The 26,860-nt window shown below is 52.6% G+C and overlaps 1 protein-coding gene across 3 annotated transcripts; it reads left to right on the plus strand.

Moving 5' to 3' along the window:
- Positions 1 to 1,669: 1,669 nt before the first annotated feature.
- HNF4A (hepatocyte nuclear factor 4 alpha) lies at positions 1,670 to 26,860 on the plus strand. 3 transcript variants are annotated; one of them, XM_079126925.1, is made up of 11 exons: positions 1,711 to 1,850; positions 2,779 to 2,886; positions 5,693 to 5,867; positions 6,811 to 6,905; positions 11,567 to 11,673; positions 12,294 to 12,449; positions 15,669 to 15,756; positions 16,791 to 16,946; positions 19,427 to 19,663; positions 22,703 to 22,855; positions 23,780 to 26,860. In XM_079126925.1, the coding sequence occupies exons 3-11, from the start codon at positions 5,854 to 5,856 to the stop codon at positions 23,920 to 23,922; spliced, it is 1,149 nt and encodes a 382-aa protein (XP_078983051.1). In that variant the 5' UTR covers positions 1,711 to 1,850; positions 2,779 to 2,886; positions 5,693 to 5,853; the 3' UTR covers positions 23,923 to 26,860. The 3 variants fall into 3 exon arrangements, with proteins under 3 accessions (XP_078983049.1, XP_078983050.1, XP_078983051.1); XM_079126923.1 differs by lacking the exon at positions 2,779 to 2,886 and having other exon boundaries at positions 1,670 to 1,850; XM_079126924.1 differs by lacking the exon at positions 2,779 to 2,886 and having other exon boundaries at positions 1,671 to 1,850; positions 22,703 to 22,825.

Raw genomic sequence — 26,860 nt, forward strand, 5'->3', positions numbered from 1 at the left:
GAAAAAATTTTAATGTAAACAAAGCCATCAGAATAGCGTCAGGGCTGATTTCTAAACCCCGGTCTCCTGGCATCCAACCCTGCCTCTGTTCTACTCCTCTTCTTTTTTGCCTCCTCCTGCACCCCTACCACCTCACCTCCAGGGGTAGGAGGGAAGGGAGAGAATAAAGTTAACCAGGGCAGAGGAGGGGCTTCTGGTGGTCAAAGAACATGGAGACAGTGCCCCTTCTGCCCGCATCCCTCTTAGGTTCCCCTGCCCAAGCGCTCACCCCCAGCTCCCCCACGCCAGACTTCACCCACTGCAGGCTCTCCTGGGCTGGCCCTGCCACCTGCCTGTCCTCCCACTCTTTCCCTGTGTTATTACCACGTCCCCCCGACCTGCCTTCTGGCCAGCAGAGCAGGACAGGCCCAGGCCTCCCGAGTCTCTGCATTGCAACCCTACCTCCCCAGCTGGCTTTGCAGCCCTTGAACGTGTCTGCAGAGAAGACACAGAGGGCTGCAGGTCTCGAGAAGGACCTGGGAGCCCTGAGCTGAGGACAGTCAGGGCAGGCTGCAGGATTCTGAGAGTCGATCCAAAACAGAAGTGCAGGGCACCTTGTTCAGACATCACATGAGGTGTCCAAAACAACAGCACAGCGCTGACCACACGTGGACCTTTCTGAATGTGATCACACAGCGGGTACATCCACGAAGCCCCCGCTGCACGGAGGAGCTGTGACCAGAGGGACGGGGAGACAGGGACAGGGATGTAAAAGGGGGAGAGGAAGGACAACAGGAGGGACACCGGCCACTTGGTGTCCATCTCATTTAAAACTCAAACCGCCTTTTGAGGTTGATTGTACCTTTTACAGAGAAGGAAACTGAGGCTCAGCAAGGAGAATCATTTACCTGGAGTGACGACTAGCAGGTGGCAGGCCGTGGGGCTGCACACCTTGTCTGTTCTAGGAAGGGCTGGGGCCCAGGGAAGCAGAGGACCAGACCAGGAATCTGTGGAACTGTGTGCGGCTGGTGACCACTGGGAGTCACAGGGAGCTCAGGAGTGGCCTTGAGTTGAGCTCTGTCCTTCCAAACTTCCAGTCTATTCTGTTCCCAGGACCAGTGGGAAAGTGGAAGAGAAACGGATGGGAGCTCCCAGGATCCCCAGGACTCGTGTTTGGGCCGGGGACTAGGTTTCCACTCAGGGTCCACAGGGAGTTTCACCTCTGCAGAGCACGGAGGGTCGCCGTCGACGCTTTAGGAAGTGACTGAGTTAGGGTGCCCTAGAGGTGGGCAGTCAGTGCCTGAGCATCCCAGGCTTGAGGCCCCACTTGGGGTGACAGTGACTATGGAGTGGCCGAGTCAGGGGTCAATGAATGCCAGCGTGTGTGGCGCCTGCCTTGCAGAACCGATAACTGAATTCTGGCGAGTGAGGGCCCGGCCTTGTAATTAGCACCCCAGGTGTCAGTCAGAAACCAACAAACAACCAAATCCCTGGGGCCCCGCCCAGCCTATCCGCCAGCGGGGGACGATTAACCATTAACCCCCAGCCCTCCCCAGCATAGCCTCCACCCCTTCACAGAAGCTAGGCCAGACTCCAGGCTGAGCCTCCCAGAGGACAGTTTGAAAGGAAAGCAGGCAGAGAGGGGACCTGGGAGGAGACAGGGGGAGGGTGGAGGGCGGGGGCTGGGCTCGGCCCAGAATCTTCGGGGTGGGCATCCTGGGTAGGGCGGGTGGCCGAGGTGTGGAGGCAGGTGAGAATGCGCCTCTCCAAAACTCTCGTCGACATGGACATGGCTGACTACAGTGCTGCGCTGGACCCGGCCTACACCACCCTGGAATTTGAGAATGTGCAGGTGTTGACCATGGGCAACGGTAGGTGGGCCCAGGTCTGGGAGCGGATCTTTGGCACTCCACTTTGGGGTGGGAGGAGAATGGTAGAAAGCAGTAGGTGGGTCCTGTGGGCTGCACAGGTGTTGCCAGGTGAGGTCCAGGTACCACCACCAGAGGCATCCTGGGTGAGGGCAAAAGTGGATCCCAACATCTCCCTGCCCCAGGCGCCTCCACAGTCCCTGCGACCTCAGAGCTGTCCTGCTCTCCTTGCCACTGGCAACACAGACGTAAAGAGGAGCTCCTTTTTGGTGTCCAGTTCCAATACTTCAAACCAACACAGCCCCCGGAGGTCAGAGAGATGGAAAGCTGCCTGTCCCTGGTTGGAAGTACAGCTGCCTTTCCAAGTGTCTTTGGGACTTGCCGGGGGAATCAGTGTAGAAGGGAGTTCTTGGGCAAGATTAGCTAGCCGAGAGGCCAGCTCAGCTGCGCGTTGTGTGTTTCTGTGTGAGAGCCCAGGTTTCTGTGTAGTGCATGGGTGCGGCAGATGCATGCCTTGAAAATACATTTGCATACTTGTGGGCCGGGGCCTGTTCTGCATCTGTTCCCACTGGTGTTTGTTCCCCTCGTGGTTCTGTTTGTGTCCAAGGGCTGTCTGCGTGTCTTGTTTATGTAACGTAAGCAGCCTGAGTGGGTACGAGCGTCCGTGGGTGTCTGGACACCTGCACCATATTAACCGAATACATCTGTGGAGGTAGCACCAGTGCGTGCCCTGTGCCCTGTGCTGCGTGTCCTGTGTGCCAGTCTGCCAGGTGCCCCTGCCTGCACCTGCCGTGCGTCTGTGCACATCCCCCATGTGGAGGTCAGCCTTCTCCGACACGCGTGACCTTGCAGATCCATCGTGCAGATCTCTGCTGTTGCCCTTCACCAAATGAGAGTCACACCAGCAACATCTCCGTCTGTCTCTGAGCAGGTGTCGTTGCCCACGTGTGACTCTCTGGGTTTTTACACCACTGAGGACATATCTGCAGGGGCTGGGTGTTTGTCCGAAGCAGGAAGATCTTGGAGGCACAGGGCCCTGGTAGGTCCCAGGCCTGCCTCTGAGCAGAGATGGCAGCTGGCCAAGGTCATCCTGCCATTGCTCTGAGCCTCTTGGTGTCAGGCCATGGCTCTGGCTGACGGCTGGAAAGGGCTGGTCCATGCAGCTAGGAAGAGGAGGAAGCCGCCGGGCACTGCCCAGGGTCTGTCTCATGGGTGCTCACCCACCCCTTCCAACCACCACTGTGCAACCTCGGGCGTGCCACCTCCTCTCTTAGCCTCTTCTGAGAAGTGGGCTTCTCCACCCCAGGAGAAGCCCCTCCATCTTTTAGAAGGATCTGGGGATAACGTGAGGCGCTTGAGGGGAAAATGCTCTGGAAAGAGCAGACATGCTTCTGTTGTGCTGGACAGGATGTCGTGTGACCCCTCAGGGACAGTGTGTGCTCTCACGCTCCTGGCCTCTGCCCAGCCCCATCCAGAGCCCAGGAGTGATGTGTTCCTGAGGCAGAGGCCAAACCCCTTGCCTGGGTGTCCCCAGGACACAACATCTCCAGCTCTGGAGCCCAAAGGATTGGAGCTCAAATCTGGCGGTGATTCTTCCCACCTATGGGAACCCAGCAAACTATTTTCCTCCCTGAGCCTCAGTTTTCTTATCTATAAAATGGAATAGTAGTAGTGCCTGGCTCCCAGGGCTAACCAGAGGATACATAAGATAAGGTTCCTGAATGCTTAGCCCTGGCCCCAACACGGGTCATCTCAAGGACTCTGGGCATCTGTAAGCAGGATCTGTCTTCTCCACTGGAGTTTGCAGTAGTCTGGGAGTTGGGGTTATGTGAGGTTGTCCTCCAAAGATTTGGGGGTACATCCTGAGCTGGTTGCTCAAAGGCTCCAAGGATACACCCCCCACTCCCCACCCCAATTCAAAAGCAGCAGCAGAAGGGATCCTTGTTTCTTTTTTTTTTTTGTTTTTTTTTTTTTTTTTTTTTTTTTTTTTTTTTTTTTTTTTTTTTTTTTTGCAGTACTAGAGATCAAGCCTAGGGGTGCTCTACCACTGAGCTACATCCCAGCCCTTTATATTTTTATTTTGAAGACAGGGGTTCATTAAGTTGCTGAGGCTGGCCTCCAACTTACAATCCTCCTGCCTCAGCCTCCCAAGTCTTTGGCATGTGCCACCACACCAGCTGGGGTCCTTGTTTCTTGAGACTCCAGTGGGCAGTGCGGTGGAGCAGTTCAGCACACTCACACCATAAAATGGCCCCTCTACTTAGCATCAGTGTGATGGCACTGGGCAAGTCACTTGTCCCCTCTGAGCCTCAGTGTCCTCACTGGGAGAATGGGGGTGGTCAGCTGACTTCAGGGGGAAGATGATCTTCCTGGGCACCCAGCCCATCCTGCCCAGGAGGGGGCCCCTTCCATCTTTGCCTGAATGACAGGGGAGTTTCGGGGTCAGCTCTCCCTGGGGGTCTGGAGAGGAGAGGCTGAGGTAGAAAGGGCACCAGACACAGCTTAACAATTATCCCCATCTCCAGGAATAATTCACCAGGTGCAGGGTCCGCACTTCTGGGCACACTTGGGAGTCCTAGGAGATGTTCAGTCAGGCGACGTCGGAACCGAGAGCAGGCTCAGGTCATCTGCTGTGAGAACCCCCTTCTGCAGAGAAACGTTTATTGCACAGTCACTGATACAGCGCTTCCTGTGTGCCACGCACTTCACATGTATTGATATGTGAATCCTCAGAACGACCCTACGGGATTTTATTAGGCTCCACGGTTTACAAGTGAGGAGACAAAGGCAGCCAGCATCACAGGACCAAGTGGGCAAACTGGGCTTTGCTCCTGGACCATCTGGTTTCAGAGCCTATGCTCTGGACTACAGCACAATGCCCACCTCCAGTCCTTAACCGGAAGTCCTCTTGGGAATCCAAGAGCAGACTCAGAGTTTCTATGGAAACACTGTGTGTGTGAGCTCTGCCTGTGAGCATGATGGTGGGCTTCTGGGGGAGGCTGGTCATGAGTCTTAGCATCTTCTCTGAAGCCTTGATCCTTGGTGGAAGATTTGCTTATAGAAAAGGAGGCTGAAGGCCTGAGATTTTTTTTTTTTTAAATTTTGAAAAGAGCCCGCCGACCTGTCGAACAGCTCCCTTTTGTAGTTGGGGAAACTGAGGCCAGAGGAGATTAAAGCAAGGAAAGGGAACTGGCCCAGGGCTGCCTCAGCAGGAGGGCTGGGACCCCCGTGCCACACGGGCCCAGGTCTCCTTCACCTGCAGCCCCAACCTCCCCTCTGCGCTTTTACACGGGTGTGGCAGCTTTTGCCCCTGGGACAGGAGGTATTTGAGAGGTACCCAGACCCTGGCCAGGACCCTCCCAGGAGGCAAAGGAGTGAATGTCCTCAGTGTGTGTCTCCCCTGCTCCTTGGGGGTGTCTGCAGGGTGTGTGGGCACCAAGCCGAGATGCACCCAGCCCTGGTCACTTGGTGAGGAAGAGGGACAGGACCTGGTTCTGGGGAGAAGGTGGGAGAGTACTTGTCCCTTCCACGTCCCCTCTGCCCAACGAGGAGCCTCTAGGGGTCAAACCCACCTCTGGAGTGGCCAGGTGTCATTCCTTCCTGGCTTCTGGAAAGCCAGACTAGCAGCTTCCTTGTGAGGGGACAGCAGCCCCCACCCACTAGACGACTCTGCAAAGTCAGAAGTCAGTGGATGCAAAGTAATGTTCCGAAAGGCCAAGGCAGGGCGTCAGGGTGGAAATAGCCTCTGAGTCTGGCCTGGGCCGAAGCCTGGGAAGATCCCCAGGTTCCTGTGGCTTCTGACTCTCCACCCCTCCTGAGGCCTCACTCCTTCTCTTCTGGTGCAGACACATCCCCGTCAGAAGGCACCAACCTCGCTGCGCCCAACAGCCTGGGTGTCAGTGCCCTGTGTGCCATCTGTGGGGACCGGGCCACAGGCAAACATTACGGTGCCTCGAGCTGTGACGGCTGCAAAGGCTTCTTCCGGAGGAGTGTGAGGAAGAACCACATGTACTCCTGCAGGTGAGGAGCCCTTCAGCCTTCATTTTCCCAGCTGAGAAATGGGCACACTCGGGCTCATGTTCCCCTGGGTCCGTCCCCTTCCCAAGTGGGTCCCAGAGGCATCTGCCCTTTAGGGCCTTTGAGGCTCTTCTGGGTTCTTAGGCAGGTGGGAACATCTACTCTACCAACCTGGCTTATTAACCATAAAGAGAGGGGACCCACCTTCCCAGGTGACACCATTTCCAGGACAAATGGGGCATTAGCCTTAGGCCTTTCTGCCTACCCTAAGGGCTTCCCCAGGCTTTGGAGATCCCTCTTTTGAAAGCATCTCTCATTTTGGAAAACAAAAATGATAAACTCACAGCCATGAGTAGATCCTGTGCCAAGCCCCATCCGGGTATTAGCTCACTGTCTCCTGCCAGCTTCCCTGTGAGGTGGTTACTATTGCTTTTCCCATTTGATATGTGAGGAAGCTGTGCTTTGGAGGATTCCGAATTTGCCCAACATCAGCCAGCTTGAATCAGTGATGGAACCATGGTTGACCCTCAGGTCCCCACCCATAATTGCTGTGTGGCCTCACCTTTACCTCAGATCCTCCTCCCAGAGATGCTTCTGTGGCCCAAGCATTGACTGAGCCCTAACGGGGACCCTGCTGTGGGCTCTGGGCTCTCACGGGATGTGGAAATAGCCGTGCTTGGACACTCGAGAGACTCAGGTTCCCACTCAGCGTATCTCCAACCAGCTGGGTGACCCAGGGCCACTGCTGCCCCTCTGAGCCTTGGTTTCCCCGTGTTTGGCAGGATGGGCTGCACGCTCAGAAAACCCACAGGACCCCTCCCTCCATGTCATGAGCATTCCTAAAGTGCAGAGATAGGGCTGGGGTGGCCAGACGGTCAGGGTCCCCATTCTGTCCTAAGATGGGGAAGTCGTGTCTTCTCCATCCAACCATCGAAGTCCTCTCCAGATTTAGCCGACAGTGTGTGGTGGACAAAGACAAGAGGAACCAATGTCGCTACTGCAGGCTCAAGAAGTGCTTCCGGGCGGGCATGAAGAAGGAAGGTGAGCCTCGGCCCTCCCCTCCCCGCTGCCACCCCACCTGCACCCATGGCTCCCAGACCGTCATTTACAACTGTAGCCACACTTTATGGCTCAGTGACAGGCCCCAGGGTGACTGGCTAATGGCTGAGAGGAGGGAGGGCCTGGAAGTCTGACCATAGGGAGCGGCTGGGCTTGGTCTTGAGAAAGATTCAGAGATAAGCTCCCACTCAGGTACTTGGGCTCCCAGCAACCGCCACCTCTGCTTTCCCGTCCCACCAAGAGGCAGCCAGGCTGGCTGATTTTTCTTAATGTAACATTTCACGAAAAGTGTGGAGGGTACTGTTACAAGCATCTAAGGACCCACCACCCAGACTTCACTAATGTGCTCACTATTCCTGGGCTTCTTGTTTGAGGGACAAGCGCCCCAAGTCCCTCGGCCCTCATTCTCGGGTATCAGGTGATCTCTAAAGTTTCCCCACTGTAGACAAAAGGAGCAAGGGGCCAGACTCCTGGACAGAGGAGGGGGAGGAGCAGGGCACAGCATCTGTGATGGTCTCGCCAGGCTCCGCCCCCTGCGAACACCAGTCACTGGGCTGACTTTTCCCACGTTCCACAGCTCGCTCAGGCTCAGGCGCACTCTCTGGCTGCAGCTGTTCCTAACCCCTCTTCCTGGATGAGGGAACCGAGGCCCCCAGTGGGGAAGCACTTGCCTGAGGCCCCTCAGCCGGTCCGTGGGAGGACCCAGGTTTGCACCCAGGCCTCGTGCTGTTTGGACAGCCCCTCGGTACTGCGGCCCCCCCACACCCTCCAGGTTGAAGGGATGTTTTAAATGAGTTCCATCTCAAACTCAAAAAGCAAAAATCTTTTAACTGCTCTTCAAAGTAACTGGAGGTCACTTTCAAATCTCTTTGTTTCCTTCTCCTCTCAGCTCAGCCTTTGCAGCTCTGGGACTAACCTCAGACCTTCACGTCCGGTCTTGTACAGGATGAATCTAATCCTGTTCACACGCACACACACACCACCCAGAAGCAGGAACCTGGGACCCAGACTGCCCCAGGTCAAATGCAAAGGAGTGAAGCTCAGCCTGGGTAGCCTGCTGTTCCCTGTCTCTGCCACTGAGACCTTGTTTCCTCTGCCACCTCCCTCAAAAGTGTCTCCTATGGCTCATCCCTACAGGCCCTTAGTCTGAACTCGAAAGTTCTGTTGGAAAATCTGGACTTATCGTTACTGCGCCAGACCCCATGATTCTAACACTTAGTGGTTCTCCAACGCAGGAGGGGTTTTGCAAACTGCCAACATCCCCTCTTCACCCCATTCCACAGTTTTCCCTGGGGAGTAAGCTCTCTGACCCTCTGTCATCTCCAAGTTGAGAGTCATTTTATGGAATGGGGGATATTATGAACGGGGATGTGGTACACGTGAGTTTTGGCGAGGAGGCTGAACTACAGGCTGAGGGCCTCACGTTTTAGGGTTCTGATGGACAGTGATCCTAGGCCCCAACAGCCGAAGATTTAAAGCTCTATGATTCTCCAGAGGTGATATTCTGAGGACATCATGTCTGAGAGAATGAGTCTCTCGTGTAGAACTATCAGTGGGTGGGACAGGACTGGCAGCTACCTGAGCTGAGGTCACCTGCTTGAGCTGTTGCTGTCTGTGACCTGGTCCTGCCTGTGGTCAGTCTTTATATATGTCTCTTGTAAACAGCCAAAGTAATTTTCACCTGTGTAGCTTTAGGGACATTTCCACCTCTTCTGGGCTCCTAGGTTCCCACCTATAAATTTAGGGAGCTGAACCATGATCCAAAGAGCCAGTAATCCCATATCCCAGTTCCTGGGAAAAAAGTGGGCCCCAGTCTTAGCTCAACTTCAAAAATAGCTCTGCTTCTTGGACCAGGAAAGCAGACATTTTCCAGGAGAACAGGAGCTTCACCAATGGCCAGTGAGGGAGGGTGAGCCAGTAAACGCGGCTGCTTATCTGCATGCCTGGGTTATCTGGAAGACCATGGGGTGTGCTTGTTGCTTTGAGAACGGGACAGGAAAGCAGCTGTGGTCAGGGCCTTGGAAATTAGGGTGTTGCTATCTCTCCCTGGGTCTTTCAGCTCACGATACCGCTTCTCAGGCTGATGAGAAATTCCCAAAGCCAAGTGAAAGTCAGTGCAAGCTCACTGAGCAGGAGAGCTGGGGGAAGTTTCCTTTTCCTTGACGTCTGTAGGAGGATTGGGGAACTGACACCCAAGAAAGTCCTTGAAGACCCAACGGTAGGAGCTGGAGATGGAGGGTTTAGGGACTAGGGGGGTCTAGAAGAAGTCATCACATCCACCCGCTCCTGACTGCACAGGTGGGAAAAGTGAGGGAGTCAGGGTTAGAACTCGGGCCCCCCAGGGATGATCAAGCAACAAGCTCCCGAGGCTGAAATTTGGAGTGATGTGTGTGGGAGGCATGTTCTGGTCCGGACCCCTGAAACTCCCTCTGGACCAGAGGGAAGAGCTGGAAACCTCACAGGCCCATGAGCCTTGGTCAGAGGATAATTCCACAGCGTCTAGAAAGGGGTTCCCTGGTGGTGTGAAGACTTGGGCGGGGGTGGGGGAGAGGCAGAGGATCAGTGCACCCAACAGCAGCAGAGAATGGCATGTAGTCGTCCAGGCTGGAGAGAGAGAGGGACACCGGCCTGACATGTGCTCGAAAGCCCAGGACAAACATCTGGCTCCTGGCATCAGAAACCCAGGCCAGAAAGCAGGACCAGGGATTGCAAGAGGGGCGGGTTGGTGATGGGCTGGGGCCATCTGACGGACCTTCCCCAGAAGCCCGGCTCAGCCCCTCCCCAGCGTTCTGTAGGAAGAGGGCTCATCTCCTCTCTGCCTCTGCCCTGGTTGGTTAATATTCAATGGAAGTTACATTAGGTCCCGACCCTGCTAATACTGAGCAAACATTTGGAAAACATCATTCCGTGACTGAGCTCGCGCCGGGCACTGATAAGGCCAGCCTAACCTTGAGGAGTCCTGTCCGCAGCTGCTGACGGCAGCCCTTTCATTGCGCTCGCCTCCCATGGCGCCCTGCTGGGTGCCGGCTGCCAGGGAGGGGTGCGGTGGCCCGGTGAGACCCACGGGACAGGGATGTGGGTTCGAGGAGCTTTCAGGATCTCTACTGTACCCCACTGACTCCTGGGCTCAGTTTAGACTGTTTGACTTTCATCCTCAGATGTCAACACTGTGAAATCAAGAGGAAGTTGAAGAGTCCAGGTTGTCCATGTTCCATGGAGAAATAGGGTGTTAGTAAGAATGAGAGCGATCTCCCCAACATCTTCCACTCACTCAACAAATATTTATTGAGCACCTACTGTGTGCCCGGCTGTGTTTTTGGCGACAACAGAGAACAAGAGGAATAAAGTTCTGGCCTTCTAGAGCCTTCCATCTCATAGGAGGTGGATAATAAAGAACTTAAATAATTCTATAATAAGTGCCTTGAAGAAAAATAAAGTAGGGTAAGGGGGCAGGGCCTGAGGAGGGGACACCGCATTGGACAGGGGATTGGAGGGGTAAGGCGATGCTCTTATGGAGACGTGAAGGAAGTGAGGAAGTCACTAAGCCACAGGGAAAGGGGACTCCAGGCAGTGGGCCATCAGCAGAGGCCTGAGGATGAGTGTGGTGTGTCTGGGTGTCTAGAGGTGCTGCAGGTTTGGTAGGACTCGAGGGACAAGGCCAGGAGCGGGGAGGCCCGTGCAGAGGGGAGGGAGTGGGCCTGCTGTGGGCCTGTGTTGAAGGACTGCTGACAGCAGGTGGCTGAGTCAAGGTGGGTGGGTGTGAGCAGTGTTTAGAAGCCTCCCAGGGTTTGGCCTGAGGGGCTGGGAGAATCCACCTGCCGCTTTCTGAGATGCAGGGAGCAGGCTGAGGGGGCTAAGCTCTGGAGGGGAAACTGAGGCCTGAGCAGGGATACCATTCCTACCAGCACAGAGAGCGAGGAGGAAATTCCAGATGGGAACCCAGGTCTCTGCAGCCTCCTTTCCTGCTTTTCCTCCTTCCTGCTTCGGCCAAGCCTTGCTCCACAGGGAGGCCTCTTAGACTCCAATGAATGTGTTTGGGACAGTGGAAGGACCATCTGATATCTTAGGCCTGTACTGACTCCTGGGGTGGGTGGTGGGCTTAGGCCTGGATCCTGGTTCTGGAGGGTGGCCAGCACGGGCAGGAGGGAGGCAGCCTCGCCCTGCCAACTCTGAGGTCAGCTCAGGGGCTCCGGCTAGTGGGGCCTCTGGGGACCCTGCCCAGGGCTAGGGCTTAGCCTGGTCTTCAGGAATCCCTGGCCATCTCTGGGTCACCTGGATCAACTCATTTTGCTCGTTTCCCACACTTTTCACTTGAAAATCTGTGATCTCATAAGACCCCTCCCCAGCACCCCAGACCCATCTTCGGTCCTTGCCAAGTCTCCACTGTCTCACAGGCCCCTGGGATGGGCACGTCACTCCTGCAGCCTCCCCTTGCTGATTTAGAACCCGCCTCCCTCCCCCCCACATGCTGGGCTGGGCCTCGTCCTCTGGACGTCCCTCCACCACTGCCCCCTGAGCCCCAGATGTGCTTCCTTCACCCCGGGGCAGCCTGAGTTGAACTCTCCCCTCTTGCACCTCATGGGTCATGGGATGCCCCCCCCCCCACGCTCCCTGCTCTCTCCTCACGCTCTGCCTCCTCACAGCTGTCCAGAATGAGCGGGACCGGATCAGCACTCGGAGGTCCAGCTACGAGGACAGCAGCCTGCCCTCCATCAACGCGCTCCTTCAGGCTGAGGTCCTGTCCCAGCAGGTAGCCACCTGGCATGCCCCACACTACACAGGAGTCTTACTTCCTCCGCCTCTGTCCTCCCCGCCTGGCTCTGGAACAGCAGATGGAAGGGGCTTTAGGTGTCACAGAAGGGAAACAGTACAATGTCACCCAGCCTGTTTCATAGCAAAGGCAGAATTGGAACCCGATCTGGTACTGCGGGGCCCTCTTTAGATCATCCCACATTCCACAGGCCAAGCAGGGTCTTTGCTCTCACCGAGGGCTTGAGATCAGCCCCAGGAGAACAGAGGGGTGGACTGCCAGACCGAGGTGTCACACTCGGGCTCAGTCATTCCCTGGCTGTGTGACCTTAAGCAAGTCACAGCCCTTCTCTGGGCCGTGGCGGCTTCCTCTATGAGATGAGGCGATGAATCTTTCCCAGCTTCTCCTCTAGAGCTGAAGGATTCCTGGGGCTCTAAGGAGCTGGAAGAGGAGGAGGCAGGCACTGGCCACAGGTGACGGTACAGAGGGAGCCCTGTCCCTCCTCTCTGTGTCCTCCCTTCCGTCCTTCTGAACTGGAAGGCACCCATGGTCCAGTGCCCTCCGCAGGGAAGCTTTATGGGGAGGGCTGCTGTCCTCAGCAGTCCCTTCATCTCTCGCAGATCACCTCCCCCGTCTCCGGGATCAATGGCGACATCCGAGCGAAAAAGATCGCCAACATTGCCGACGTCTGCGAGTCCATGAAGGAGCAGCTTCTGGTGCTGGTCGAGTGGGCCAAGTACATCCCAGCTTTCTGCGAGCTCCTCCTGGATGACCAGGTGAGGGCCGAGTCCTGCGGGTCCACTCACGAAGTAGCCTTGGATGGGCTCGGTTTTGTTAAACAAAACACACAGCGTTCATGCGTGCCCAGAACTGTTCAAATCACTCTGTGAAGAATGATTCATTTAATCCCTCCAATGACGACGAGGTAGGTACTATGATTCTTCCCATCTTTAGGTGAGGAAACTAGGGCACAGAAAGGTTAAGTAACTTGCCCGAGGTCACACAGATGGACTCCTGCTCAACTGGGATTAGAACCAGCCAGGGAAACTCCAAAGTTCAGGCTCCTAACCACCATAGTACACAGCTCTCCTGGGGATGGTGACAGGGATTCAGAGAGAGAGAGAGAGATCAGGAGGTTTGGGCTTAGGACCAGTTCCCTGGGTGATCCGAGATAAATTACTTCTTTCTCATCCTCAGTTTTCTTATCTGTCAAGTGGGAATTACTCACATCAGACTGTTGTGGAGAGGACAGAGGATGTTACTGTTTGAAAAGTGCAAGATAGCGTAACAGCCCGTACCGCTGGGCCACGGCCAGCCTCCCCACCGTTGGATTCTATCTTGTGTTCAGCAAGATGGTTTCAGTCAGCATTTTATCTCGGAACACTGAAAATCTCCCTTGGGTGTAAAGGGCTGAGGAAGATGGCATGTGTCTGAGAGCAAATGACTTTCTGAGATGCTACCTGCACAGCTCCCACCAGAGTCCCCCATCCCTCCGCCAACTGCATTGGCCTCACAGACAGTTCCTGGGGCCTGGGAGAAGGGAACTGGGCCCCCAGCACAGTTTCAGAGGAAGCAGCCCGTGCTTTGCCCAAGACTGAAGTCTTGCAAGCAGGCAGGTCTTTCTCTTTGTGGAAACCAGGGCTCACGGAACTTCTTGGACCCATGACTCTAAGGAACACTTGTGAGACAGCCCCATGGGGTGCTCTTTGAAACCCCTAGTTTGGCTATTCTGTAGCCTCACCAGGGGCTGGACCAGAAGCCCTCTCCCCTGGGTTCCTCCCTCCTTTAGGAGAAGGGTCAGGCAGGGATCTTGTCCAAGCTGCCCCTGGCTTCTCCCCTAGGCCCCAGGCTCTGGCTGAAGTCCCCCTGCTGGAGTGTCTGCATTAATGTTTAACCCCCTGTTCCTTCCCAGGGGCTTAGCAGGGCAACAAGATACCCCCAAGCTGAGCAATTGTTAACCTCGATTTCCCACCCAAACCTCTCTGGCTGGGGCTCAGAGCATTCTCAGAGGGCAGTGATGGGTGGCCAATAACACCAGACAATCATTAACCCCCAGCTGCCTGCCCCCAGCACAGCTGCCACATCAGGGTTGGACCTGGGAACCCATCATGGTGGAAAAGGAGCCCATCTTGCCCAGTACAGGCAGGACCCACCTGGGAGCGTCAAGGACATTGTCCACCAAAGGACTTGGCATTCCTGTTGATGTTGCCCCAGGAACCAGCTTCCAAGTTCATGAGTTTCCTGGCTTCTTTTGGACATGAATCTGCTGAGCCCTAAAGCCACAGATCAAGCTGGCCACAGAGCTGGGATCTGAATCCAGGTCCTCCGCCTCGCAGTTTGAGAGCCACTGGCTGATTGATATAAGCCCTGCCCGGCGCCTGGCGGGCGGGCGGTGCTCAGTGATGGGCATCCTTTGCCTCCTTCTTACTGGTCTTGGAAAGTGGATTCTCACGGTTTGCCATTTTTCCTCTTTTTTGGTTTTCCTGCTGGCCACAGGGGGACAAAAGAGGTTAGGACAGGGGTGCCCAGGAGGGGAAGAGGAAGTTCTTTGCACACGTGCCTGCATTCCTCCACCCGTTCCTTCTTTCATTCATTCAGACAAATGTCTACCGGGAGCTTCCTATGTGCCAGGGACCTGCCAGGCCTCGCTGCACCTCACCTCCTTGGAGGGGCTACACATAGCCCTGACCACCCAGTCCTCGGTCTCCTTTTCTCCCCCTCCCCCCTTCCTATGAAGCACTATGGCCCACTGTCCCATTTCCTTCTCTTCTACCTTATTATCTGGCCCTCCAACAGAGAGTTAGCTCTATGAAGCTAGAGATCTTCCCCTTGGGTCCCCATCATCTAAACGCATGTCTGGCACTTAGTAGGACCTTAACGCTTAATAACTGAGAGAATGAGCAATGCAATGAGCGCATGCGTGACTACACGTCACCCTCCCAGCAAGGCTTGCTGTAGCGCCTACAGAGCCCCAATTCCCACTTTGAAGACAAGCTCCTCAAGACAGCCAGCCTGCCACTGTTTTTCCAGCCATGTTTTGTCCTCATGCAGAGCACTAGGACAGGTGACTTTGAAAGACCGACGACGTCCTGTGAGCCAGCTGGGCCCTGCACTGGACTTCCACCTTCACAGGCTCTGTCCTTCCTGTAGGGAAGCAGCCTACTGGTTGACCCGGCCACACACTTGCCTTGGGTTGACCGTCTTCTGAGAACCAACCCCTGCATCTAAGTTCTCCTAAAGCTCTCTCAGAATCCTAGACTTTTCCAATGTCAAGTGGACAGATGTCCTGGAGATCCTCCAGGCCAGGGATTGCCAAACTCAGTGGAGCTTCTGAATCCTCTGGGGAGCATATTTAATGCAGACCCCTGGGCCCACTCCGTACATGAAGAATCAGAATCACCGGGAGTCAGGTCTCAGAATCTGCACTTCCACGTAGCAACTTTCATGATTCTTGGAAGTTGGTCCATGGGTAGGAACTTGGGATCTACCATTTTAGAACATTTGGGGCAATAGACTTTTCTGAAAATCTGATGAACATCTGCTCAAGGGGGATGCTGACAGGATGAGCCATAGGGAGAGCAGACATGATCAAAGCAGGATATACCATTTCATAGTCAAACCCATTAACTTGTACAGTTAATATGTGCTAATAATTATAATTTTAAAAAGAATACACATAGAATTTTGCCTCTAGTTACCTCAGGCACACAAATGGGGAGGGACGGGGGAACAGCTACCTGTTCAATGACACAGCAGTTCAAGGGCAGAATCAACAGCTGAGAACCTGTTCTTTCTCCTTCTGGGTTTCTGCCAAACCCCAATCAAGCCCCTCATCTGTCCATCAGAGAAGGAAGACAGCGGTTTCATGATGCCCATTTCATAGTTCAGGCAAGTTAAAGGCAGAAGGAACACTAAGCTACCTGTCCCAGGGTCACTGAGTTGGCCAGGAGCAGCCACGTACTCAGATGCTAGACGCCATCCCTTCTCCCTTCCAGGTGGCCCTGCTCAGAGCCCATGCCGGGGAGCACCTGCTGCTCGGAGCCACCAAGAGATCCATGGTGTTCAAGGACGTGCTGCTCCTAGGTGAGAAGCTGCCTATCCCCACCAGGGCTGTGTGCAGGGGGGCCCACCCAAGCAACAGACAGCTCCGTGGTGGGGCACTTGGGGCAGGGAGGCAGACGGAGCACGGCCGGGTTATCTCTCCAGCTTGCTTTCTGCTGCACACCCGACTCAGACACAAGGAGCTGTGGATGTGAACAACGAAATCTCCCAGGTCTCGAAGCTGAAACTCCGTCAGGGCGACCCCTGGAATTGCCCTTGCATTCTGACATTCTTTCTGGACTAGGAACAAGAGGAGCCAGGAATGGCACAGGCCCCAGCCCATGTTGTCTGTGCCTTCGTGACCTACTTATTATTTTAGATGCTTTTATAGAACACTTCCTATGCCATGGACTATGCCAACTACTTTACCAACTTAATTTTATTTATTTATTTACATATTGGGGATTGAACCCAGGGAAGCTTTACCACTGAGCTACATCCCCAGGACTTTATTTTATCTGATTTTTTATTTTGAGACAGGCTGTTGCCAAGTTTCCCAGCCTGGCCTTGACCTTGCCATCCTCCGGCCTCAGTCTCCTGAGTCACTAGGATTATAGGCACGGGCCACCGTGCCCGGCTCATTACCTCTTTTAATAAAAAAACTCTGTGAGGGAAGCTCTATTATCTATCCCTATTTTATAGATGAGAAAAGCGAGTCACAGAGAAATTGAGTGACTTATCTAAACACAGCCAAGTGTGAGTGGCAGAACCGCTCAGCCAGGACACCCAGCTCCAGGATCTGGTCCCTCAGCCTTGACATGCCTCCAGATGGCCCTCGAATGGCCTCAGTCTTGAGTCCTGCTGGCAAAGGGAGCATGGGTGATCTGAAAGGGGCCCTAAACAGCCCGTTCCAAGCTCAGCCTGCTGCCTTGGGCACCTCGCCCTCTCACTCTTACTCTGTGAAATGGGTGCCTCCTCCCGGGGCACCACTTGCCTTGCCACCTACAAACCACAGCTCCAGGAGAGGGTCAACCCAAGGTGATGGCCCCATCCTCTCTCCCTCCCAAACCACTCAGGCAATGACTACATCGTCCCTCGACACTGCCCGGAACTGGCGGAGATGAGCCGGGTATCCATTCGCATCCTGGATGAACTGGTACTGCCCTTCCAGGAACTTCAGATCGATGACAACGAGTATGCCTGCCTCAAAGCCATCATCTTCTTCGACCCAGGTACTACCCCCACTTCCTAACCGGTCCCTGATGCAGCAGGCCCTCTGTCAGACTTCCCGCTGGGTTCCTGACCTTCCTCGTTGTCATGACAACTGGGAGAGATACTCCCCATCAACCCCACTCAATAGATGAGGCAAGTCAAGGTTCAAAGGGATGATGGGACTTGGCAAGGCACACTGACTCCTAAAGACAGGTTTTTTTTCCCCCCTCTCTCTTCCTTTCTTCCCCTCCTCCTTTCTCCTGATTTCCTCTCTTTCTTTTCTTTGCTTCTTTTCTTTGAAAAATTTTTGAGATAATATCTACATGTACTAAAAATGTAAATAATTCTTCCCATCAGACCCCACTTTTCCCAAAGCCCAGTCTCCAAGAAAAGCATTTCTGCTTCTTTTAGCTGATCCTTCGGGCAGTCATCTAGACAATTGGAAATAAACCACTAAGTTATATTTCTGGTATTGGTTTTGGTTTCTCGCAGTCTGGGAAAAGAACCCAGGTCCTTGTGCATGCGAGGCAAGCACTCTATCCCCAAACTATATTCCTATCCCCATATTTCTTGCTTTATTTTTAAAAATAATTTTATAGATGTTGATAGAACTTTATTTTATTCATTTATTTATATGCCATGCCAAGAATTGAACCCAGTGCCTCACACATGCTAGGCAAGAGCCCTACCACTGAGCCACAACCCCAGCCCCTATTTCTTGCTTTATGCATTGTAGATGGTATTTCTCCGCCCAGCCTGGCTAAGGATGCTCTTCTTCTCCATTGCTGTTCCCAGCTTCTCTCTCCCATCTTCCCCATATATTTTTATTGCTATTTTCATGTGTCCATTGATTGCCGTTGGAGCTTTTGGTTGTGTCTCTCCTGCTTTTATGTCTTGTCCTATCAGCGGTCCACAGAATCTTCTAACCCTTCACTTGGCAGAATGAAGATCCTACGTCCTGTGCTCACTTTGGCTCTTTTTCTCCTCTCTCCATTCTGTCTATTGACTTTTGCACCTGCATTTTCACAAGAGTGTGAGTCACATCTGTGCGCAAGGCACCTTCACAATGTCAAGGTACCTCAGCCCAGAGGTTTGCTTGTGTCCCTCCTCTCTTACATGTTAAGAGAGTGCCTACTGGGTGCTGGATCCGTCTATAGAAATGAGTGCCATTTATCGAATGCTCACAGAAGCACAGTTTTAATCACTTTATGCACATTATCTTATAACATGGTATCTGCAAGGTAGGAATTATTATTACCCTCATTTGCAAATAAGGAAACTAAGACACCGAGATCATATGATTTGACCAATTAATCATTCAATTGGTCACCCAATCAGGAAATGGCAGAACTCAGGTCTGAACTTTAGACTACCTATCAATCTCTATCTCTCAAGCCCATGTTCTTACCTTCCACACTCTATTCCCCATTTCCTGGAGGTTGAGAATTCTGGTTCTGGTTTTGTCTAGGGCCTTGCTAGGGCTGCATGCCTGCAGGGCTTGGCCTGGGCTGGGCAGGTGACATTTACTGGGTAACCCAAGTGGGTTAGTAGTGCTGAGTAAGAGTCAGCAGCCTGATTCAGAGGGCTGAGGGCCCGGCAGGTAGGAGCGGCATGAAAGTTTGTCAACTGAATAAAAGAATTAACAAACTTGGGGTAGTGGAGAGAGCCCACCAGAAACGTAGGCAAATTCTTTCTGCCACTTCCTTTGTTCCTAAGAGAGGAAGTCAATGCACTACTTCCATGAGGCTGGGATGAAAGTACTGAATGACTTACCTCCCCTTCTAGGATAAGGATCTAGAATTCAATCAATGATTTTTTTCATTCATCCTTTCCTCCATCCATCCATTCCTTCATCCCGTTACCTAGTCAACAAAGATTGCCCACACATGGTGGGTACGGTGAATGGTGGGTTAAAATGGCAGTTAAGACATACGCCTGCCCACCTGGAGCTCATGGTTTAGTGGACGAAAAGGCGACATCCCGTGTGGGCAGTAGTGATGGAGGAGCCACAGACACTTGGGAACCTGATGGACACGAAACGTAGACCTAGGAAAGCAGGATGGAGAAGGCTTCCTGGAGGAGATGGAACCTCAGCTGAGTCCCCCGGTGGCAGCAGGCAGGGAAGGGGAGACAATCCTGATGCAGCAGAAGCTGTGTATACCAAGGTCTGGCCCAAGTTCACATCATGGTTCTACCAACAACTGGGTGCATGACCTGGGGTAGATCCTTTCCTTGCTCCGTGCCTTGGTTTCTCCATGTTACGATGCAGAGGTTGCCCAAGGGTCTGCCGGTCCTGTTCCTGAAGTCCCACCCTCTGTCCCCTCTTCCCCACTCCCACAGTTTGCACTCTTAGGAAATGTACCCTGGTTGTAGAGAACCCCGAATCCTTGCCCCAGAATTGCTAAAGAGTCCCTGCGTGATGTCGGGTGGCAAAGCCCAATCTGGGCCCCACAAGTCAGGGAACAGCTGCTGCCCTCCCTGCCCACCCCTCCTATTGCAGATGCCAAGGGGCTGAGCGACCCCGGCAAGATCAAGCGGCTGCGTTCCCAGGTGCAGGTGAGCCTGGAGGACTACATCAACGACCGCCAGTACGACTCACGCGGCCGCTTTGGGGAGCTGCTACTGCTGCTGCCCACACTGCAGAGCATCACCTGGCAGATGATCGAGCAGATCCAGTTCATCAAGCTCTTCGGCGTGGCCAAGATTGACAACCTGCTGCAGGAGATGTTGCTGGGAGGTCTGTTCTTGGCCCAGGAGGAGGCTGGGGCACCTTTCTGGGAGACAAGCCTCAGGCAGACCCAAGCTCAACTCTGGGCTCAATCATTGACTAGTGTGTGGCTCTGAGCAAGTTGCTTAAACTGCTTGGGCCTCCATTTCCTTATCAGAGAAATGGGAAGAGAGGGAGAGCCCTTTGTTCAGGTATAGAGAGCCTGGCGTTTGCCAGACAATGTTTGAAGTGTTGGAGACTCAACAAAGAGCAAGACCTCTGTCCTCCTGGAGGGTGTGTGTGTGTGTGTGTGTGTGTGTGTGTGTGTGTGTACGTGCTGAGCTCATGAGCATATGCTGCTGGTGTGCACGCAGCTGTGTGTGTATAAAGACTCCAGGGGACAGGAAAGGACCACGTCTATAATAAAGAAGGTAACTCTAGATTTTGAGAGAAGCAGGTACACGAGATAGTTTAACTGAAAAGATGCTTTGTAGATGGGTTGGTCAAGGGCGACCTCACTGAAGTGGTGATTTCTGTGATGTAAAAGCCCAGGGAACATTCTAGGCAAAAGCAACAGCTCCAGACCTTGAGGCAGAAGAGCTTTGTGTGTTGAGAAGGGAGGGCTAGACTGTGACTGGGGAACTGTGTGAGATGCAGATGGAGATTAGGCAGAAATCAAATCATACACACATGCTTGTAGACCATATGATGGGAGGCAAAATTTGGATTTTATTTTCCTTGCACCTATTATAAGTGGACTAAAAATCAGACTCTTTCATGTGAAATACTCTGTTTGGTAGAGAGTGAATGTCAGGGGTGGGGTGAAGTGGAAGCAAGAGACCCCTGAGAACGTTACTCTCTGCAGTCGTGTGAAGGACAGTGGAGGCCTGGACTGTGGCAACAGAGCAGCAGATAGAAACTGGATCATCTATCTGGAGGACGAGGCCCAAGGACTTGCTGATGGATCAGAGATGGGGAGCGATGGGAACAGGGTCAAGTATGAAGCCTACACTTTTGCTTTGAGTTTCAGAAATGCTGATGGAGTAATTTACTGAGACGAGGAAGACTGAAACAAACAGCTTGAGGCTGGGTCTACGGGTGGTGGGGGTCAGGATGACCCAAGACTTGGGTCTCATTTAGGACTTGAGTCAACTCTGGAAGGACTGTTATGTATCCAGTTGGTTAACAAGGAGGCAGTTGAATGTCCAAGTCTGAGGCTCAAACCCAGGATGAGAGGCAGCTCTATGGCTTCCCAGCATTTAGGAGATAGGAGAGGAGGACATGCTGTGGACGGCTATGGAGGAAGACTAGCCAGGCGGGTGGGAGAAAACAAGGGGAGTTCCAGAATCCAGGAGAAGGGTGTCTTTTCAGGAAGACAGAACATCATTAAGTGGTGTAAATTCTACGCTGGGTGTGGGGAAGGGAAAAGAAGGGAGGAAGGGGCAGCGTCCACTGGATGGCCACATGGGGGCCACATGGGGGCTCTTCGCTGTGCTAAGAGTGATGCTAGAGGAACTTGAGAATGGAATCCAGATTTGATGGCTATGAGGGAGTTGAGGGTGACTAAAAAGCAGTGACTGTAATGATGGACCGTGGGATCTTGCCTGGACTGGAAGAAAAATAAAGAGAGGGTTGTAGGTAGTGAGAACGGGAGTCGACAAATCAGCAGTCTCAGTAGGGTGGCGATTTTTCAGGGAGGGTACCAATGGAGTGACGGGAGGCGAAATCCAATGAGGATGCCTGGGCTGGAGGTTTGGGAGGTGGGGCAGTTACCAGTGATGACATGCACCACGGTGTTTGGAACTGGACAGTTCTTTGCCATGGGAGGCTGTCCTGCGCATGGTTGAGCAACCTCTGTAGCCGCTACCCGCAAGATGCCAGTAGCACTTCTCCAGTGGTGGCAACTAAAAGTGTCTTCAGATATTGTCAAATGTCTCCTGAGGGGACAAAAATCATCCCACGTTGAGAACCACTGTCAAATGCTAGCTCATTCCATTCTCGCACTGATCCTGTGGGCGTGGAGTGGTTATGAAGCATGCATTACTGAGATCAGAATCAGGGGCTTGTGGTCTGTTGTGTGTAAAATAATCCCTCTGGCTGCTGTGTCGTCATGTGTAGAATGGGAAGTGATGGCATCCAACCTCTAGGTTTGCTGTGAGGAATTAATTATGTAAAACATGAGAAGTGCTTTAAACCAGTACCAGGCACAGGACAGGTACTCAATAACTGTTAGTTACACACAGATGTGCCTTGAAAACCAACAATAGTCGCATTATTGACCATGATCTATTATACCACTGTACTTTATATATTAGCACGCCCATTGTTTGAAGCAGTTACTGTGTTCCTGAAACTTCACTGGGCCCTCAGAGAGAAAAAAGAAAAGAAAAATACCACATAATTGTAATACTTACGGACAGAAGAAGTGGTTTTTCCCAAAAGTTGAGTTATAGATAAATTACTACGGATTTGGATTGTTCCCAAATTGAGTTACAGATAAATTACAGTTAAAGAGAAAAAGAAAGTGGGGAGATTCAGAAGGGTCTTCCAAAAGGAGGAAATGGCTGGGTTTGGGTTTGGACTGTGGACACCAGGGTGGAGAAGGCATCCTGGATGGAAGCCACAGTGTGAGAGAAAGCTCAGAGATAGGAAAGCACAGGGGACACACAGATGCTCCAAGTAGGTCAGCTTGGCTGAAGCAGAGATGTGAAAGAGGAGGCTGAAAGGTGAGTTGAGACCAAATGGCTGAAGGATTTGCACGACAAGGAGCTTTGAGAGCCTTTGATTAAACTGACACACTGTAATATTTAAGTGACCTTGGGGTTCCTTATATGCTCCTAATTTCTTTCAAGTCACTTTTATTCTCTTGGTATTTTGGACCTTCTCAATCCCATATGAAGCCTATGGATGGGAATGGTGAGCCCTGGTTTAGTAACCCTGGAACACCCGATAGACACCATCATTGTTGGATGGGCAGGTTAATCGGCCACTCCTGAGGAGGATGGTACCTTAGACCTGTGGTCCTTATCCTGGACTCTCCATCCTGACTGATTCACTCTCTACCTGCAGGGTCCTCCAGTGACGCACCCCATGCCCACCACCCCCTGCACCCTCACCTGATGCAGGAGCACATGGGCACCAACGTCATTGTTGCCAACACTATGCCCACTCACCTCAGCAACGGACAGATGTGTGAGTGGCCCCGACCCAGGGGACAGGCAGGTGGGCAACCTGGGCTATATCCAAGGATGGGGCTAGAAAGGAGGCAGGAGAAGTTTGAGTCTAGAAGGTAGAACTGGGAAACAACCATTCTCTGTGTTCTAGAGCAGAGTAGGGGTGGGGTTGTCCATTTGTTGAAGCTGTTTAGTCAGCAAGGTGATCGACAACCTCTGCCAAATAACACTGTCCTGGGAATGAGGCAGTTCATTGGATGAGGTTACCCCTGGGTGAGAATTCTGTAAGATGACACCGTTCACTAAGTATGACTGCCTAGTTGAGTAAGGCTACCATTACACAATTGGAAGAGACTGTCCATGGGGTAGGGATGACCTTTGGGATACACCATTATCTGAGGTGAGCTCCTCATTGGGTAAAGCTCTTCAAAAAATTAAATTATCAACAGAATGAAGTGGTCCATTGCAATTAAAGAGCATTTAAATGAAATTGTTCTTTGGGAAAGTTTTCCATTGAATAAACCTTGCCACTTGGGTCAAGTTATTATCCAACCTATGTTGGAAACGGGGACTAATTAGTTTCTTTCACGCATCTCCTAAACGCGAGTGATAATTTTTGAGCCAGTTATCCCTGGATCTCATTGACTGCTGCTTTCTCCAAGAAAGAGTATCCCCCTCACACAACTCATTGCCTTTGGGGACAGTCAGACCTAGTCCCTCATTTCGGAGACACAGCCCAACCCTCCACAGCAATTGGTGGAGCTTCGAGATGTCGTAGAACTTGGATTTTATACTCCAGAACCCATAGAAGGGTTGAGCCGTGAGACCTCAGGGATCATCTAGTTTCATTCTCTCATTTTATCAAAGAGGAAATGGAGCCTTGAAGTGAGGGAAGAACTTTCCCAGAACTCTTCTCTTACTCCCAAAGGGCTGGAATATTGAGCAGCTTCTGTCTGTTTCTTTGTCCCTTCAGCCACACCTGAGACTCCACAGCCCTCACCGCCAGGTGGCTCAGGGTCCGAGCCCTACAAGCTCCTGCCAGGAGCCATCGCCACGATTGTCAAGCCCCCCTCTGCCATCCCTCAGTCCACCATCACCAAGCAAGAAGTCATCTAGCAAGCTGCTGGAGTCAGGGCTTCTGCTGGCTCGCCTCAGCCCCCTCAGAGAGCTCCTGGCGACCACTTGATCTCAGCAAAGGAAGGCGTCACAACAGGACCAGTCCCAGAGCAGCAATGGAAAAAGTGAAGGGGCAAGAATGTGGGCTGAGGGCTCATCGCCATCTTGATCCATGCTCTGGTTGGCAGAGCTTTGACCCAGAGAGACCCCAGTTGGGAGTCCTCTGCTGACTTGGATGACATTTCTCATGCTGAAGCCACTGCCTTCTCCTTCACTCATATCTGCCCCCAACTTCCTCACCTCCAAAGAACACTGTCTGGAGATGAGATGGGACCTTGCTTAAACACAGCTCCCTTCTCCCCAGCTGGGACTTCTTCTCTCCTGGGCTTGGTCAGGTCATGGTGCTCAGGCATGGAGCCCTGCGAGTCCTCCTCCCTCTTCTGCTGCCTCCACTTCACATGCCCCTCTCTACCTTGCTGTCCTTGGCCATCCCATCTTCTCCAAAGCCACTCTCCAGAGGTAGAGGAAGACTTGAAACCCTTCCCCCGGTCATTCTAGGAACATGCTGGAAGCATTGCCTGCGGCTAGGCCGAGGGCAGGAGACAATGGAGCAGGAAGATGCCAATCTCCTTCCTCCAACCCCACTGAACTTCCCTTCTCCAGGGACTGGCATGGGTGTTTGGAGCGATGGTCCCTATAGGCTTTCAATAACGAGAGGACAATCCAAGATAGCATCTGCAACAGGAACTCGTGGGGAGGGGGCGAGCAGCCAGAGAAGGCACCCAGGAAGAGGCAGATGGACTTGGTGGAAGGACAGGATTCTGGCTGGTACAGCAGGAGAGACAGGATGTTCCAAAAGAGAACAGCCTAAACAGAGGCCCGGAGGCAGGGAGGTCGGTGTGGGAGAAAGGCACCGAGGTGACTGGGCTCTCTGGAGCCAAGAGGATGCATTGGGGAGCATGGGACCTTGAATGCTCAACTGAGGCAGGGACAGGAGCGCTGGGCTGTCAGTAGATGAACACAGCCTCCTGCAGGGTCAGAAGGTTGGGAGGGAGCAAGGGGGTTAGACAGGAGTCCACCACGTAATGCAGCTGAGTGCTAACGCCTGCAGATGGAGAAGGCCAGGAGAATCCTCAGGTCAGGGTCTGTTGAGGAGCAAGTCCCGCAGGGCCTGTCTCAAGCTCTCCTTATTCCCCGGCAGGTCTTAAGGCACAGGACATCCATCCTCTGATCGAATCTTCCCTATGACCTAGAGATTACTACAGAAGACAAAATTGAGTTCTGAGAAGTTAAGGGAATTTTTTCCCCCTGAAACTCACACAACTAGTCAGTGGCTAGATCAAGACCCAGGTCCCCCTGGATCAGATTAGGAAAACTTAATCAACTGAAGGAACCCCCTGCCTTCTCTATGACCAAACTGGGAGAACCCCAAGGCTCATTCTTTCTAGAAGCTTTTCCCACTCCCAGGACTAAGGTTGAATGGAGACAGTTCACTGAGGGTCCAGAATCCTGTTTGCTGATACATATTAAGGAGAATTCATGACTCTTGACCCCTTTCTCTCTTTACTCCCCAAGTCTCGGGGAGGGGCAGTAGGAGTCTGGTTTCTGGGAGACAGATCAATCTGGTCTTTCAGTCTAGGGGTGAACAGTTTGGGTGAGGAGGAAGGGAGAGATAAGAAAGTCTGGGTTTCAGGCTTTCTCTGCAGAGCATTATTCGAAATACATTCTAGAAACCTTAAACCCCAGGATGGAGCAACCAGCAACTGCAGAATCTTGATGGCTTTGGGAAGATTCTGGAAAGGGCCACTGACTGGTAGGAATAAGAGGGATGTGTCCTGGGGCTGGAAGTGTGATTAGATAGGAGAGTGAACTGTTAAGATGGGAACCCATCCTCCACCCGAGACCAACTATTCTGAGTGGATGGGGACAATATACTGCCATGTCCAGAAATTCCACCATATGTGATTGTTCCTGTTTGCAAGAGAAGCATGAAGAAGGATTGGAGTTTTATGCTTAAGAGGAATCTCTACACCTCTGGGGCTGTCAGGATTGGATTCCACCCACCCGAAGCCAAGTCCCAGGTCCAGAAGAGACCATTTCCTGCGCAGAGCTCTCAAGTCTTCCTCAGTCACCCTCCCTCCAGTGCCCCAGAGATCCCAGACAGAGGGCCTCAACTGGTCTGCACAGGGCAGTGAAGCTGGGATCATTCTGGTCATTGTGGTTATTCCCACTCTGCTCCTCCACCCCGCCATGTTGCTTAGCCTTCTGTCTTGGGATAAGAATTTCCCATAGGATGGAGCGGGGTAATGGTAGTCTTTAATGGTAACAATTTGGGGGCATGGAGGATTCATCCTTTTTGAAGTAGAAATCCATTCCACGTTAATAACTTTATCGCAATGCAGGAAACACAAAATAAAGACAAGTTTACTTTCCTAATTCTAAGATGAGAACAGTATATTGGAATTTGTTTTTCTGAGTTTAGTGGTCCTAAAACATAAAGTCTGATGGACTGAAGAAGGGTTCATTGTAGGGGCAAATGTGGGCACTATAAATTCTCCTTCAAGACACCTCTTTCCTTCAGAAGGTTCTCAGGAGCTCCAGAATCCACAAGCTTTCCTGAGAGTGGACCCAGGAGAGGAGAGGGTTGAAATGGATGCTTCCCAATTTCTTGCAATGACTAAACCAGTTCTTTGCTTGATCTGCCTCAGTTAAGATGAATTGTGAAATTCACATCAAGCGATTCTGGAAGTGGCCTGGGTCCCATTAGACCAATTTGCATCTTCCTGTGGGTGTGTGGATGTCCTTAGGTCCCATGCTGATCCCCAAGTCCCTGTCACTGCCACCGAATGGGGCAAAGAAGCAAAAAACATTTCTTACTCTTACATGTTTTAACAAAAGTTTATAAAACAAAATAAATGGCACATATGTTTTCTAAGCC

Source organism: Sciurus vulgaris, assembly GCF_902686455.1.
Source record: "Sciurus vulgaris genome assembly, chromosome: 2".
NCBI lineage: Eukaryota > Metazoa > Chordata > Mammalia > Rodentia > Sciuridae > Sciurus > Sciurus vulgaris.